Consider the following 14,065-nt stretch of genomic DNA (forward strand, 5'->3'; position numbering starts at 1 on the left):
TTCTTAATTATGCTTGATTGCATCCTTTATATGGAATAGGGCAAATTACATCAAGTGAAAATTTATGAGGCTCGTGCTGAGAGTCTGAGAGATTGGGATACGACTTTGTATGAGACAGCAAAGATCTCTGGCATGTCTGATGTCATTGATAAACATATTTATAAGAATAGAAAAATGACAGTGCAGTAACCAGCGGCATTGAGAAAAAACATTGATTACTGCTAATTTGCGTGTGTAAAAACACAATGGAATCAGTTTATGAAGAGTTTTTGTTTGTGGAAACAAGAACATCCTCAAGTTCTCTCGAAATAAACTTTGTTGAATAGACAGAAGAAAAGAAAATGTCTCAAGGCTGATGTTCAGAGGAATGTAAGTGTGGATGTATATGTCTGTCCATCTGTCTGTCTGTCTGTTTGTCTGTTAGTCTATTTGTTTTTCTCTGTGTGTGCCTGTACGCAATGTTGTATTATTCATAAGGACTTGTTGTTGACTGACGTCTTCGTGATTTGCTTTCGGTAGCTCTTGGGGATAATTTAAGTCTGGATAATTATTCCCCGACCAGCATGTACACACTGATTACCCGCAAGTAATTGTTCACTCTGTTGCCGATTGATCTCTAGTTTTCTGTGGCATGGGACTTCAACAAAGATAACAACAACACGATTTGTTTTCTCTCTTTTTTTTTTCCAAAAGAATAATTTGTAATGTAAGGGCAAGATCTTTATTTCTGCATTATGTTGCTAAGGAATTCACATAAACCCTATTTGCAGTTTGATCTGGATTATGTAAGCCATAGCCTTTTAGAGAGAATCTTGTGTACACACAAATATCTATAGTTCTGATTTGATATGTCTGCATATCAACACACACACACACACACACACACACATATATATATATATATATATATATATATATATATATATACATATATATATATATTCATTTATTTATCTATTCAATTATTGGAGGGGAAAAAGAAAAGCAAAGAGACAAATGTGATAGAACAATGATTATACAATTCCATTCTTTCATTTCATTTAATTTCATTTCAGACGACAGTATACAATATAATATTTGCATATAAACAAAGTTAAATACAATGTGACTTTGTATATTCAAATGACATTGAAATGAATGTCATTTGTTTACAATGAGACAAAACATGCTTTAGATGGAGAAATGCATGGACAAACTGTTACTGAATCGTAATAAAGAAAAAAAAAGTCGGAAATAGAGGGGACTGCTAAAAAAAAACCCTAGCTCGTGCAATGCACTTCGTATTTTAGAAGCTCCAATGCTAAAGCCGATCGGTCCATGTACTGAACCCTTATAGGTAACATCATTTGATTAACACAGAACCATATGAAGAGGATAATCCACAAATCCGGTATGAAATTGTGGCCTTTTTTAATTCCTAGTTTCGAGTTGATGGTTGTTTTATGACCACTGGTTAACATTCATTAATCTGCATCATAGTCTTAATACACAATATTATTATGAATGATTATTCGTTTGATTTATTTTTCTTCCAACATAATTTCATACACAAATCGAAATTCTTTTCAGTAACATCACAGAAAACTCAATATAAAGTTACAATAGTGTGTGAACAACATTTTCCGTTTATTCATATGTATAATATATATATATATATATATATATATATATATATATATATATATATAGATATATATGATTATATATATATTAACTTTCCCAATAGGACCTATTATAATAGACAAATTAACGTTAATATGTGTTTTTGTGTGTTTATGTACGAGTTTGTGCAGTGTTTTACTAAAGACCTTATTCCGCTAAAATACGCCTTCCCTATACCCCTTTCCTATACGCCTTCCGATTATACACGACATGCATTTGTAAGGACCATTATACAGAAATTCAGACATAACTTTGAGTGTAGATGGGAATACACTTGATATATGATAAGGCCTATACACTCAACAAAAAACCAAAGTATAAATATTTCTTCGAGTTCATATTTTTCATGGAAGATATTGATGAAAATCAATGTATTATATATCATATTAAAGCTCATTCAATTGGCTATCAACCTAGTATAGGTCAATACAAAGGGAAACTTAATACGCATGAATTGACACTTGTTTTTGTCCTACCAGGCACTAAAGTAAAAGTGGCCAAAATGACATGTTTTCTTTCATTTGCAAATGCCCTTAAAATAACAATGATAACAAAAGACCATTTTAATACAATGAGAGACATGAATTAAATAGCAAAATATTTTTTTTTCTCTTTATCTCTTGATAACCTCAAACAAACAAAGTGGGAAACTGAAGAGGGAATATAAAATTTGTTCTGTCCACTCAAGCTTCAAATGACATAGAGATTAAAGGCACAAAGATGATTAAAATGAACAGAATTTCTTAATTTATTATTTCGTTTTAGGAAATGAAGAATTTATGAGAAAAATTCAAGAGCCAAATTTCCAATTTGAAAAATCACTTCAAATTTCTGCCATTTTTGCTAAAATTTGCATTTGGATTTGACAGAAGTCTTTTTATTCATTTTCCTCATTATTCATTATTCTGAGCCTTTATCGCACTCTTTGTCTTCAAAGATATTTTTCTAGAGATCGTAGTTTTATGTTGCATCTTGATTCATGTTTTTATTGTGTTGAATATGTCTTTTGATCTTATTGTTAGATGGAAGAGCCGTATCAGGGCAACTACCCGAGGGGAACCCCTACCCCCCCCCCCTTCTCGGCTAAATACTGGTTAGTAGTTAGGGTTAGAGTAAATTTATTAGGGTTAGGTTTAGGGTTAGGATTAGATAATAGGTTCAGGATTAGGATTATATAGGGTTAGGGTCAGGGAAAGGGTCCGGGGACACACAATTACGGATGAATTACAACTTTTTTTGGCAATTTTTACTTTTGTGCCTTGGAAGAGAAAGACAAAGATATTCACTCATGCGTGAAGTTTCCCTCCTACCAGGTTGATAACAAATTAAATTACCTTTATTATGGTATAAAATACATTAACTTTTAGGTGTACATTCTATGACAAACATTCACTGGAAAAGGCGTAAAATACATTAACTTTTAGGTGTACATTCTATGACAAACATTCACTGGAAAAGGCGTTACTTTTTGCTGAGTGTATATGAAGTATGTTTTTACTAAAGTGAATAATATATCTATCTTGATATTCGCATACACATTAATCTATACTTATGATCATACCCAAATGCGTAAAACTATAGATATGATGTACATTTACTGCGAGCAAACATACACACTCAAAATATCTTCCTTGTTCTATTGGCTGGTGCAATCAAATATCACACAATTCTCGTTTCAACGTTCGTCTAGCTCGACCTAAAAAAAAAAACAGACGAATAATGCAAAATCTAGTGAGTCATCTTCCTCATCAGGGGTTTTGCTGTTCTTTTGATAATGCGTCCCCTTTTATTTTGCAAACAGCAATCTGTAAGCATGCATTTTTTGTTTCATTCTAATGAGTACAATTACAACGTGTATTCCTGCCTGGTTACGTTTAAAAGTACAAATAAACATTATTTCAAAATACAAACACGACAAAACAGAATGTAATTATCGTGTGGTTCTATATCTTTCACTTCAATTCTGGCATTGTAAGGGGAAAGAATATAACTATTCAAATAACATTCTTTTATATCATTGAAAGGAAAACATTGTTTATTCAAGATGGCGTCGTAAAATTGCTTTTTATACGGAAAGAATATCCATCTCTGACACAAAGAGATAAAAAGCTGGAAATAAAACAAGAATAAAAATAAACACATCAAAAACAAAAATGTATACAGGACAAACAAAAACAAATCACCCCAACAAGCACAATATAAACTCGCTCTTATAAAACTGAGTGTCTATTTTCTTGGAATCTTACGCTGGTTTGACTGATTATCTTTGGAAAGAAGGCGTGGCTTACAGCACATGAAAATATTAATATTGATTAAAACTTTCTGGGGTCTCAAGATATATGCAAGCCAGAAAAATGAAATTTTGTGGGATAGTTAAAAGAAAAGTTGGCTTAACTGGTGGAACATGCAAGTAGGTAGTCATCCAAGTACGCCTATGCTGAAGACGCCTGCACTATAGTTACCTGTATGCTAATAGAATCGTGTATGTATCTTTTCTTCTGTGTCATCAAGTTGTGATCAATAAGTCCCCTTTCCATTCAAATGACATCACAACTCCACATATAACTTAAAGAAATATCCACTGTTCTGATTAGCCTTTGCTTTAATAGTGTAAAAGCTTCAAACTAGGTGCTTTTTAATTGAAGATCGTTCTTGGTGAAATTCGCGCAGCATCGGTTTAGTGGAGTTGCCAGAAGAAAAAAAAAATGAGACAGATAGAACTAAGCACTTTGAAAAATCTTAAGAGAAACACATCTTTTTTTTTATCTGTCAATGTCTGTTGTTGTTAAGCAGGAAGATTTGTTTATAAATGAACATTTTCATTGTTGTTATGTTCGTTATCATTGTTATTAGTGTCATTATTATTGTTAGCATTATCATCATCATTGTTATCATTATCATTTATCATTATCATTTCATTTCAGTTCAGTTCAGTTCAATCTATTTTTTTCCATCAAAGAAAAAAATGAAAGCACAATATGAAGGATACTCAAAAGAAGCACATAGCTTGTTCAATTTCAATCATAGTATGTAATAAGATATGATATAAGTATAACTGAGAAAACCTAGGTATGCTTAGCGCTCATACAAATCATTATAAAAATCATATTATGGCAAAGGCCAAGAACACAGGCATGACAAGAGAGTGAAATGTCTGCATGACAGAATAATAACATGGGACTTTGTCACACCTTCACCAGTATAGCCCGTATGTGAATGATTATGTTTGGGAATTTTTCACCTCACATAATACTATTTTCAATAGTGTTTCTAACTAATGTCATCGTTTCATAGATTGCGTGAAACTATCAAAGTCACTTTACTTTTTTTATTTTGGATGTGTAATTGTCAAGAGAGGTTTGCTGTCTTGTCCGTCGGACTAAACTGTTTTTACTTTCGTCAATTTGAGCATGAATTGGAGTACTTCCCTTTAAGTTGTGAACTGCACGCAGATGTAAAACTCTCCAAACGAACCAGCCCCTGGTTATAATTTGAGCGGGAGAAGAGTCATTGTATTAAACACATGCACACACAAGCAGGTACACAAACAGTCAAAAGAGCACACACACACGCACACACACGCACACACACACACACACGCACACGCACACACACACACACACACACACACACACACACAGACACACAGACACTTCCTCATGAAGTCATTAAAACGATCAGAGTATCATGTTTGAAACACGACGTGTCCTATATTCCTGCGAGTATATACCAGTCGGGGAAGTGATTCTTTGTTATTGTAATTAACGAGGTTTCGACGCATAGTACCTTAATAGGACCTCATATTACATTCCTGGTCACAAGAAACCCACGACTCTATTTTTATTACAAACATCTTCATGGATAAGCCGGATATACCAAAGAGTGTCATGGTGGAGGTCCAATAACTCGACGAATGTGATCTCGACCGGTTAAAGACTCAGAGAGATCGAGAGTGAATCATTGAAAGTTTGTTTGTTTGTTTGTTAAGAGGCAAAGTTGAAGACAATAATGTAGCAAATAATGAAATATGCTAGAATTGTCCATGCAAAGAACTTTCATAACATGATGTGTAGAGGTGGTTTCAATACAGTTGAATCAGACGAGAAGAGTGAAAGAGGTGTCGTGAAAATTAGGCAAATATTGATTTTACTATTTCACTTGTTTTCACAAGGTATTAACATGCTGAAATTAAAGGAACTGATACAATGACCTTTCCCATCTACCGTTGACCCGTGCATACATCTTTACCTAGCAGCCTTTTATTGATAATGAATCCCCAAAGAAATGATTTGCATCTTTCGCAAGTAGCAGTGCAGTTATCGAGAATCACTTTGTTTAAAATGGCTGTGTTTAACGAGTGTAAAATTGTTTTCAGTAGAGTAAATATATCAGTGTATGAAGACAACCTTTTCGGTACTGATAGAATACTAATCTGCGATAATGTTAGGCTCGAAATGAAGATTTCAAGCTGTTCCTTACACCAGAGAAGTGCCGTCTAGTTCTGGGTACCGTTTCATGAAAGTTGTCAGCGCTGACAAGTTGTCAGTCTCTGACAATTACCATAGTAACAGTCAGTGACCAGAGCAACCCCAAAAACCAAGGATTTTGCTGAAATTGTCAGCGGTTACTACATTGATGAAACACCTCCCTGGACTCTTTTTATCGATTCTTCTTTTGTTGTCTTTTCATCACCGGTTTATTTCGGGTTTGTGCCGAATTAAATAGTGACACTTCCACTGTAATGTGCACGATTACCGATTAAATTTGGTTCAATATGTGATGTATTATCAAAACTATCATAAAAATCAGAAAATTTAATGGTATGATACCTGCTCTAAGTTGCTAAACACTGGTCTAAATATAGGCATACGTCATATGAATCCTTAATTCATGTCCAGATTCGTTTCGAGAAATATTGTTAGGCCAAAAATGTTGCGTGTTGAGTGTATGTGAGAGAGTAAGTGTGTGCGTGGTTGTGTGTACGTTATTGTGTATGTTTGTGGTGTGTGTGTTGACAGATGCAAGGTGCGAGTGAAGGCGGGTTTAAAGTAATAAATCATGCAATTATGTAACGTTGGTCATTGACTAACACAATTAACGACTGTTAGCACGTGTACTAAATTGCTTTCGACGAAACATAAGGACACTCTTCAGCGAACATAAATGCCTTAAAAACGCAATGTCAAAGTTCAAATTGAGGTTTAATATCGAACAGACAATAACAAGCATATATTATGATATCGTTACATGTCGTCAAAGCAAATTAAATCTGTTCATTTATCATAGACGACAACTTGCCATAATGATGACGATGAAACATTGAATATACACTACCTGAGATCGTTTGTCATTATAATCAGATCTGTATAGAACATGATTAATTGTTCAGGCAACCTGACTCAACCAATCTGATTTAGAACGGACAAGATCAAGAAGGAAAACAGGAACAAGCAGAGCATGTTGAAAGCTTTTGTGACAAAGGAAAGGATTTAGACAAATAAAAGGATTTAGGAGGAGAGGCTAGCTAATGGCATGTGTGAAGATTACAGCTAATTGATACGAAGATCAGTCTCACAGCATTAACCCAAGGGATAGGCTACTTATCCAAACAAAGATGGCGCTTAATAACTTAAAGCAATTTAAGACAAAAGCTATAGTAAGGCAGAATAAATTCTTACGTCTTTTTTTTTCACTTCAACCAGTGGAACTTCCTTGTAGGTTTATAGCGCTTCAAATTACAAACTGGATATACCTGCAGCTAATGAGTGGCAGTTCTCCTAGTAAAGGGGAATTTCTCTTCCATATATCTACAAACAAAATGGAAAGCTGATGCATGGAAAATAGGCCTACACGATGGACAATAGCTCTTTATTTCTTTCTTTCTCTCCGTGCTCCTTCTTTCGTTTAGAAGGAATAGCTTTCTAGCAAAGATTGAGTTTGGCTTTCTTCCAACGCAGTTCAATTACGCTTTTTTTTTTCTGTAGCTCTTGACAACACCACTATACATAGCTTTACTACCCTCTTTTGAAATGCAGCGTTACAAAAGAACGAAAGCGAAAGAAACAAACATGGGATGTGCTTTATTGCTCTAGCGCATGCATTAACCCAGAATTCTTTAAGAGACAAACAGAATAATGACTTCATGCAGCACTGGAAATTCAGAGTAACCCATTTCGCACTGTAAGCCACAATGGCTGGAGGTACTGTTATCATAGTTCTGACAGTGCTGGCGAGTTTGTCATCTATTGCTAGCCATGGGGAAAATGTTTTTATCACATGCCCCATCTCTGGATCGGGGCATTCACTACGGGCAGACTGCTCTCACCGCAACCTCTCCGCTGTCCCTCAGGATCTTCCGAACAACCTCATCAAGCTTGACTTATCATACAACGAAATTGTCAACATCACAAATGCTTCGTTCGTTGCATATCAGAAGATCCAAATCCTGCTCTTGCAGTGGAATGCTCTGAATCGCATCGAAGGGAAATCGTTCGAGTTGCTCCGAGACCTCAGAGAGCTTGATATGAGTTCCAACAGCATCTGTCGACTTCCAGACGCTCTGTTTCATAAGAACCTCCTTCTCTCACTCCTTGATCTATCCCACAACAGACTGACCGAGATCCCAAATAATGCTCTTGGATCCATTAGAGCCTTGAGGGACATCCTCCTTGGATACAACCTGATCACAAACATCAGTTTCGCTCAGTTCTCGTCTTGTCGACACCTGCGTAGGATTGATCTTACAGACAACAAGATCACTCATCTTCATCAAGACAGTTTTGTTCCTCTTGAAAACTGCTCCATCTTCAACCTCATACTTGCCTTCAACAATATCTCGGAACTTCCCAAGGAAATCTTTTCCTATTTCCATCATCTCAAGTATCTCGACATTAACAACACAAACCTCCTTACATTCGACATGAGGGCCTTCATGGGAAATTATAACATCACTCACATATGGATCAACAGCGCAAACATTAATACTATTATCCCCCTCAGACAATGCGGCCAAGGGCTAGACTTTCCACATTTGACAAAAATTAGTCTGAGGCTAAACAAACTTTATCAAATTCAGAGCAACGCATTCAGGGGGTTTAAGAATGTACGTAGCTTGGACCTCCAGGACAACAATTTAAAGTCTATCACTAATGTCTCATTCTGTGGATTGGATTCCCTCACCGACTTGAATTTGGCGGGGAACAAACTTCCACAGTTGCCCCGTCAGGCGTTTGCCTGTACCAAGAATCTCATATATCTTAGACTGTCCAACAACGACATTACGGTCCTGCATCCCCTCATATTGCGTGGTGTTTCCGGTCTACAAGTCCTGGATCTTTACCTAAATAGCATAAATGAGTTTGAAGGACCTTGGGATCTGAGATTCTTAAAGACACTGAACATGCAAAGAAACAAGCTACAAAAACTGAAAGAAATCACATTCTCAGGAATGCCTAGTTTACGGAGAGTTAACTTGAGCGATAACATGATCACAAACGTTGCTGAAGACACATTTACTGGGCTCATTTCTCTGGAATCTATTGATCTGTCTCTACAATCTTTCCTCGAGCTAAATTGTGCTTTTGCACCATTAAGGCACCTCAAGAGCATAAGCCTGAGAAATACACCAATTTACTTTCCCTCACTGAATCAATTTACAAATGCGAGTTCTCTGAAAACCCTCCTCATGTCCAAGGCAAAGTTGAGTATCAGGGACCTTGCAAGTGATCATCAAAATTCGTCTATTTTCGTTGGGTTGGAATCACTAACATTCCTCAATCTTTGGGGGAATAATTTGATCAATTTGCACAAGTTCCCTTGGGTTTTCCAACCGTTACATAAACTTCAAGTAATCAACCTAAGCGATAATCGAATCACCGTTCTGACACCAGGGATATTCTCTCACTTATCATCACTAAGAGAACTACTGCTATATTCAAACGAGATCCAATATATCTACCCACGCGCTTTTGATGGACTGGGTACCTTACAGATATTGCTTCTGCAGGTTAATATGTTATCTCTGTTCGACAAAAATCTACTCACGGACACGCCTAATCTAACAAAACTGTACCTTCACACAAATCATCTCACTACAATTTCTGCAAACACATATATGCCAGAGACACTTGTACGCCTTGATATCTCTCGCAATCCTTTAACTTGTGACTGCAGCTTGGCATGGTTCCGGAACTGGCTCCACTCCACAAACGTTAATGCTACCCCGGTCAACGAAACCCTGTGTTCGCAGACTTCCTTCAAACAACTAGTGAACCTACCACTTGAAGCATTCCATCCAGGTGACTTTTGTGGAATCAATGCACCACTCACGTGCGGACTCATATTTGGTGGTGCCATAGTTACCTTGATGGGGGTTTTGGTTTACAGGAAACGCTGGTGGCTGAACTACAAGTTCTTCCTGCTGAAGCTTTTTCTCTTGGGTTACAAGCAACACGAGGGTGAAGACCAGGAGGCAGATGACTATGAGTATCAGCTCAACATCATGTGCCAGGATGATGATGATGACTGGGTTCATGGTGTCCTCAGACCTGCACTAGAAGAGAGGATGCCCCATCTCAAACGGGTTGCCTATGGCGACGAAGCTCTCAGGGTTTCGATGTACTACATCAACGCTGTCCACCACATCATCGAGAACAGCTACAAGACTGTCCTGCTGCTTAGCAACCACTGTGCCGGTGACGCCTGGTTCATCACCAAGGTCAGAGTGGCTCTGGAGCATGTGAATGAAACAGGACTTGACAAAGTGATCCTGGTATTTTTGGAGGACATACCAGATGAGCGGCTGCCATACCTGGTAAGACTCTTTTTGAGCAGAGACAGGCCTAACCTGCTCTGGACTGAGGACCATGATGGCCAAGACCTGTTCTGGGCCTATTTTGAGAAGTGCATGCGGACAAATTCACAGATCAATCACGTCCTTCCGATTTAGGTGAAATCAAAATATGCCTAATCTTTTGCTCCCGAAAATTTTCAGTTGTAATTTTCTTTGAACGCAGAATCCCTTTACTGCATGAAAACGTTATACACTTTGATATTGCAGTCAATCCAATAATACTGATAAAAGTACAAGAACCAGCGCTAAGAGAAGATTCACGGCGTAATGTCGATACCATTTCTGATAAAGACTGATACCTCACCCCTAACCCTCACACTCACTTTCCATTTTCTACGAATAATAATAAAAAAAAAACTGACAAAAAATATACAAGAAGCAGGCAACCTCAAGAAAACCCATGACTTCCAGTGAATTTCATATCAAACGAGATTTTTCCCGAGGGGGTGGGGGGTGGGGGTGGGGGAGAGCATTGCCGATTGACCCAACCACGAGCACTACCCGTACCCCCCTCCCCCCCACACACACACACACAGACACACACACTCACACAAATCCGAGTCCTGCCACTGATATAAATCTCAGTTTCTCAATACTGCTCAGTGTACTTATGATTCTGTGCAAATCCAGAGGTTTTGCTAGGATTATTTTTGTATTTACTATTTGATCTACCATGGGTTTTCCAAGTTCTCATTATGTTTGAGTAACTTTATATGTCCAGGCATTGGGTGATATGATCTCTAATATCATTCATTAATATCGACTACGTAATGTTGAACATTAGTTTGTATATTATGTTTGCACTTGTATGAATGTAGCATATGAATTATTTAGTAATTTGTCATATATAGTTTGTGTTACTTCTATGAGCTAATTCTTTTATTTCTGTATAGTTCTGTTTTAGCCAACCATGTTGTTTCCACCACTTTTACTTGGAATTGCTTTGAATTTCAGTAGATTCCCTCCAGTATGTTTGTATGAAATGTATACAAACATGAAAAATAGATGTCAACATGAAGTGTTTTATATCCGCATTATAATATCGGCTTAATCATGCACATACTTGCACTCTATGGTCATTTTTCCAACTGAATGAGATGGAAGAAATGACAGAATTTCCCAGAATGTTATGTTTGGATGTGATAATAAGCATTAACCTCAGAGTAAGAAATAAACTATATTGGTACTTGATATGAAATTGGGGCTTAGCTTTTGATCTCAATACACACTGTTTACCTCTGGAGTTTTTAGCTTAATATCAACGCTACATCATATTAGCGGGGCCTTTGCATTAACATCCAATACACGTCAATGATGTTGATTAACTATGACTACTGCATTTTTTGTGTGATAAATGGAATGTCCCAGAAACACCCTTTTTAGACGTAGGTAATTAATACCAGTTGCCATTGAACGGCGGAGGGAGGAGGGGGCTGAGGAGTTCAAGCCCTCACCATTTCTGGTCGCCCCCCCCCCCACCCCCCCCCCACCCCCCCCCCCCACCCCCCTCGCCAGAAAGCGAGGGAAATCGAGGGGAAAAAAAAAACACTGCAAAAAATATCAGAACACCCATGAATTTCCAAGGGTTCCTTCCAGAGCTTCAGATTCTTCCAGTCAAAACGTGGTCGGGATGGAGGAGGGGGTTACTATTGACCTTGCCACCCCCTCCCCGTCCCTCAGCTCCCCCTTACAAAATGATAATAATTATAATAAAATACACTGTAATAAAAAAAAAAAATCTATGGCTCCTGAATACAGCATGTTAACATTGACTTATCACATTCTTTTCTGTTTCGTACTAAATTATCCAAGGAAGCCCTTTGAAGATATTCTCTTGTGCGAACTTAGAATTGTACATTTAATGTGCCATTTACAGAAATCAGTAGGCCTACATCATGCCTCTATGATGTATACGTGTCAATTGTGTGAACTTCGACTCCTACAATAGTGTGTATCATTTAGTGATCAGTCCACCAGGAGAACCTTATGGAAACATCATCAATAATAGTATCAACTTTGTAGATCAAAGAGAACAGACGTAGCAAATGAACATACACTGCAAAAAGTCCGGTGTTAAATAGTGAACACCGAGCTGGTGTTAAATTTTACGTGCTCATTTATGGTGTTAAATTAACACCTACGGGTGTCATTTCCAAATTTTAAACTGCTTTTTGAAGAGTTTCTTAGTAACTGCACTTTTTGCTGATTTTTAATTCAAACAAGACGATCAAGAATTTTACATTAAAATACTAGTTTTTTGAAAAAATGTGAAAATAAATTTACACCAAAGTAACACCAGCTGGTGTGGTCCCTTATTGAAGCTGGACGGGTGCTAAACCATTGATATTAACACCAGCAAATATCAAATCAACACCATGTGGTGTCATTTTTTAATTAACACCAGTACAGTGTCAAAATAACACCAGGTACAGTGTCAAGTTAACACCACGAAGTGTCAGGTGAATACTTTTTAACACCATCACAGTGCATTTTTAACACCTGTGGGTGTGGTCCTTTATTGAAGTTTGATCGGTGTTAGATTTAACACCCGTGGTGTTAAATCTAACACCGATATTTTTACAGTGTAGACTTTGAGCAGCGTGTCATATTCAGTTTACCGGAAACCCTCTGGAGACATGGCAACTGTGTGAATTTGGGTTCATTACGTTAGTGTGTCATTTAAGTGATCAGTTCCCCATGAGCACTTTATGGAGACATGTCAATCATAATATTATGAACGTCGGCTCCTAAAACCAAGGGGATCATGATATTAATTTTCGGTGTTAAGAACCTGCAACCAATTATACATAACCATCGTTTTGATCAGATTTTAGACGGTAAATTGAATTTCAAGAGGACCTTAGCGTTACTTTTTGGCAGGGCTGAAATCAAATGTTGTATACCTTAAGGAAACTTTAGAGTATTTCGTGTTTAAAACCGTATAAAGTATCCGTTTTCATCAGTATCTCATAAAGTGCAAGATAAGGTACATGTACATTCAATTTGCCATGTACCTATTATGACAGTTAACCTTGCAAAAGTTATAAAGATTTAGAAAAATCGAGCATTTGACAAATTCAGGTTTTTCACATTTCGTTTGCAGCTCTAATTTCAATAAGCTCTTTTTAAGCCCCGTATATGAAGAGTTTAATTGCAAAATCGTCTAAGCGCAATTTTTTAAACATTTCAAAGTAAGTCCATCATCAGATAGAGCAAAATTAAATCTTTCCAGCAATACCTTACTTGTAACATAACAGGGAATATTCTAGAAGTTATGATCAAAAATATCCTGTATTTTTTTATTTTTTTAGCAGCTTTAATCACAAATATTTCAAATTAACGACAATGGATTTAGCTCGTTTTACGATAAAACTCTTCATATAATTATTTGTTACAGTTTCAATGGCTCTTTTACTTATCTATCTTTTCCAAAGTCCACTTGCAATCGAAACAAGTTTTCTTTCCTTCCCAATTCAAATCTACAACGATGCTGCTGTAATAAACTCTAATTTTCTTTTCCCGCGAGTGAAATTCACTCGGCCGATCAACAAA

The 14,065-nt window shown here is 36.9% G+C and overlaps 1 protein-coding gene across 1 annotated transcript; it reads left to right on the plus strand.

The window, feature by feature from the left end:
- Window positions 1–9,673: 9,673 nt before the first annotated feature.
- LOC140236211 (toll-like receptor 3) lies at window positions 9,674–10,609 on the plus strand. Its single transcript, XM_072316177.1, has one exon. It carries the CDS (start codon window positions 9,674–9,676, stop codon window positions 10,607–10,609), a length of 936 nt encoding a protein of 311 aa, XP_072172278.1.
- Window positions 10,610–14,065: the final 3,456 nt, after the last annotated feature.

Source organism: Diadema setosum, chromosome 12 (assembly GCF_964275005.1).
Source record: "Diadema setosum chromosome 12, eeDiaSeto1, whole genome shotgun sequence".
NCBI lineage: Eukaryota > Metazoa > Echinodermata > Echinoidea > Diadematoida > Diadematidae > Diadema > Diadema setosum.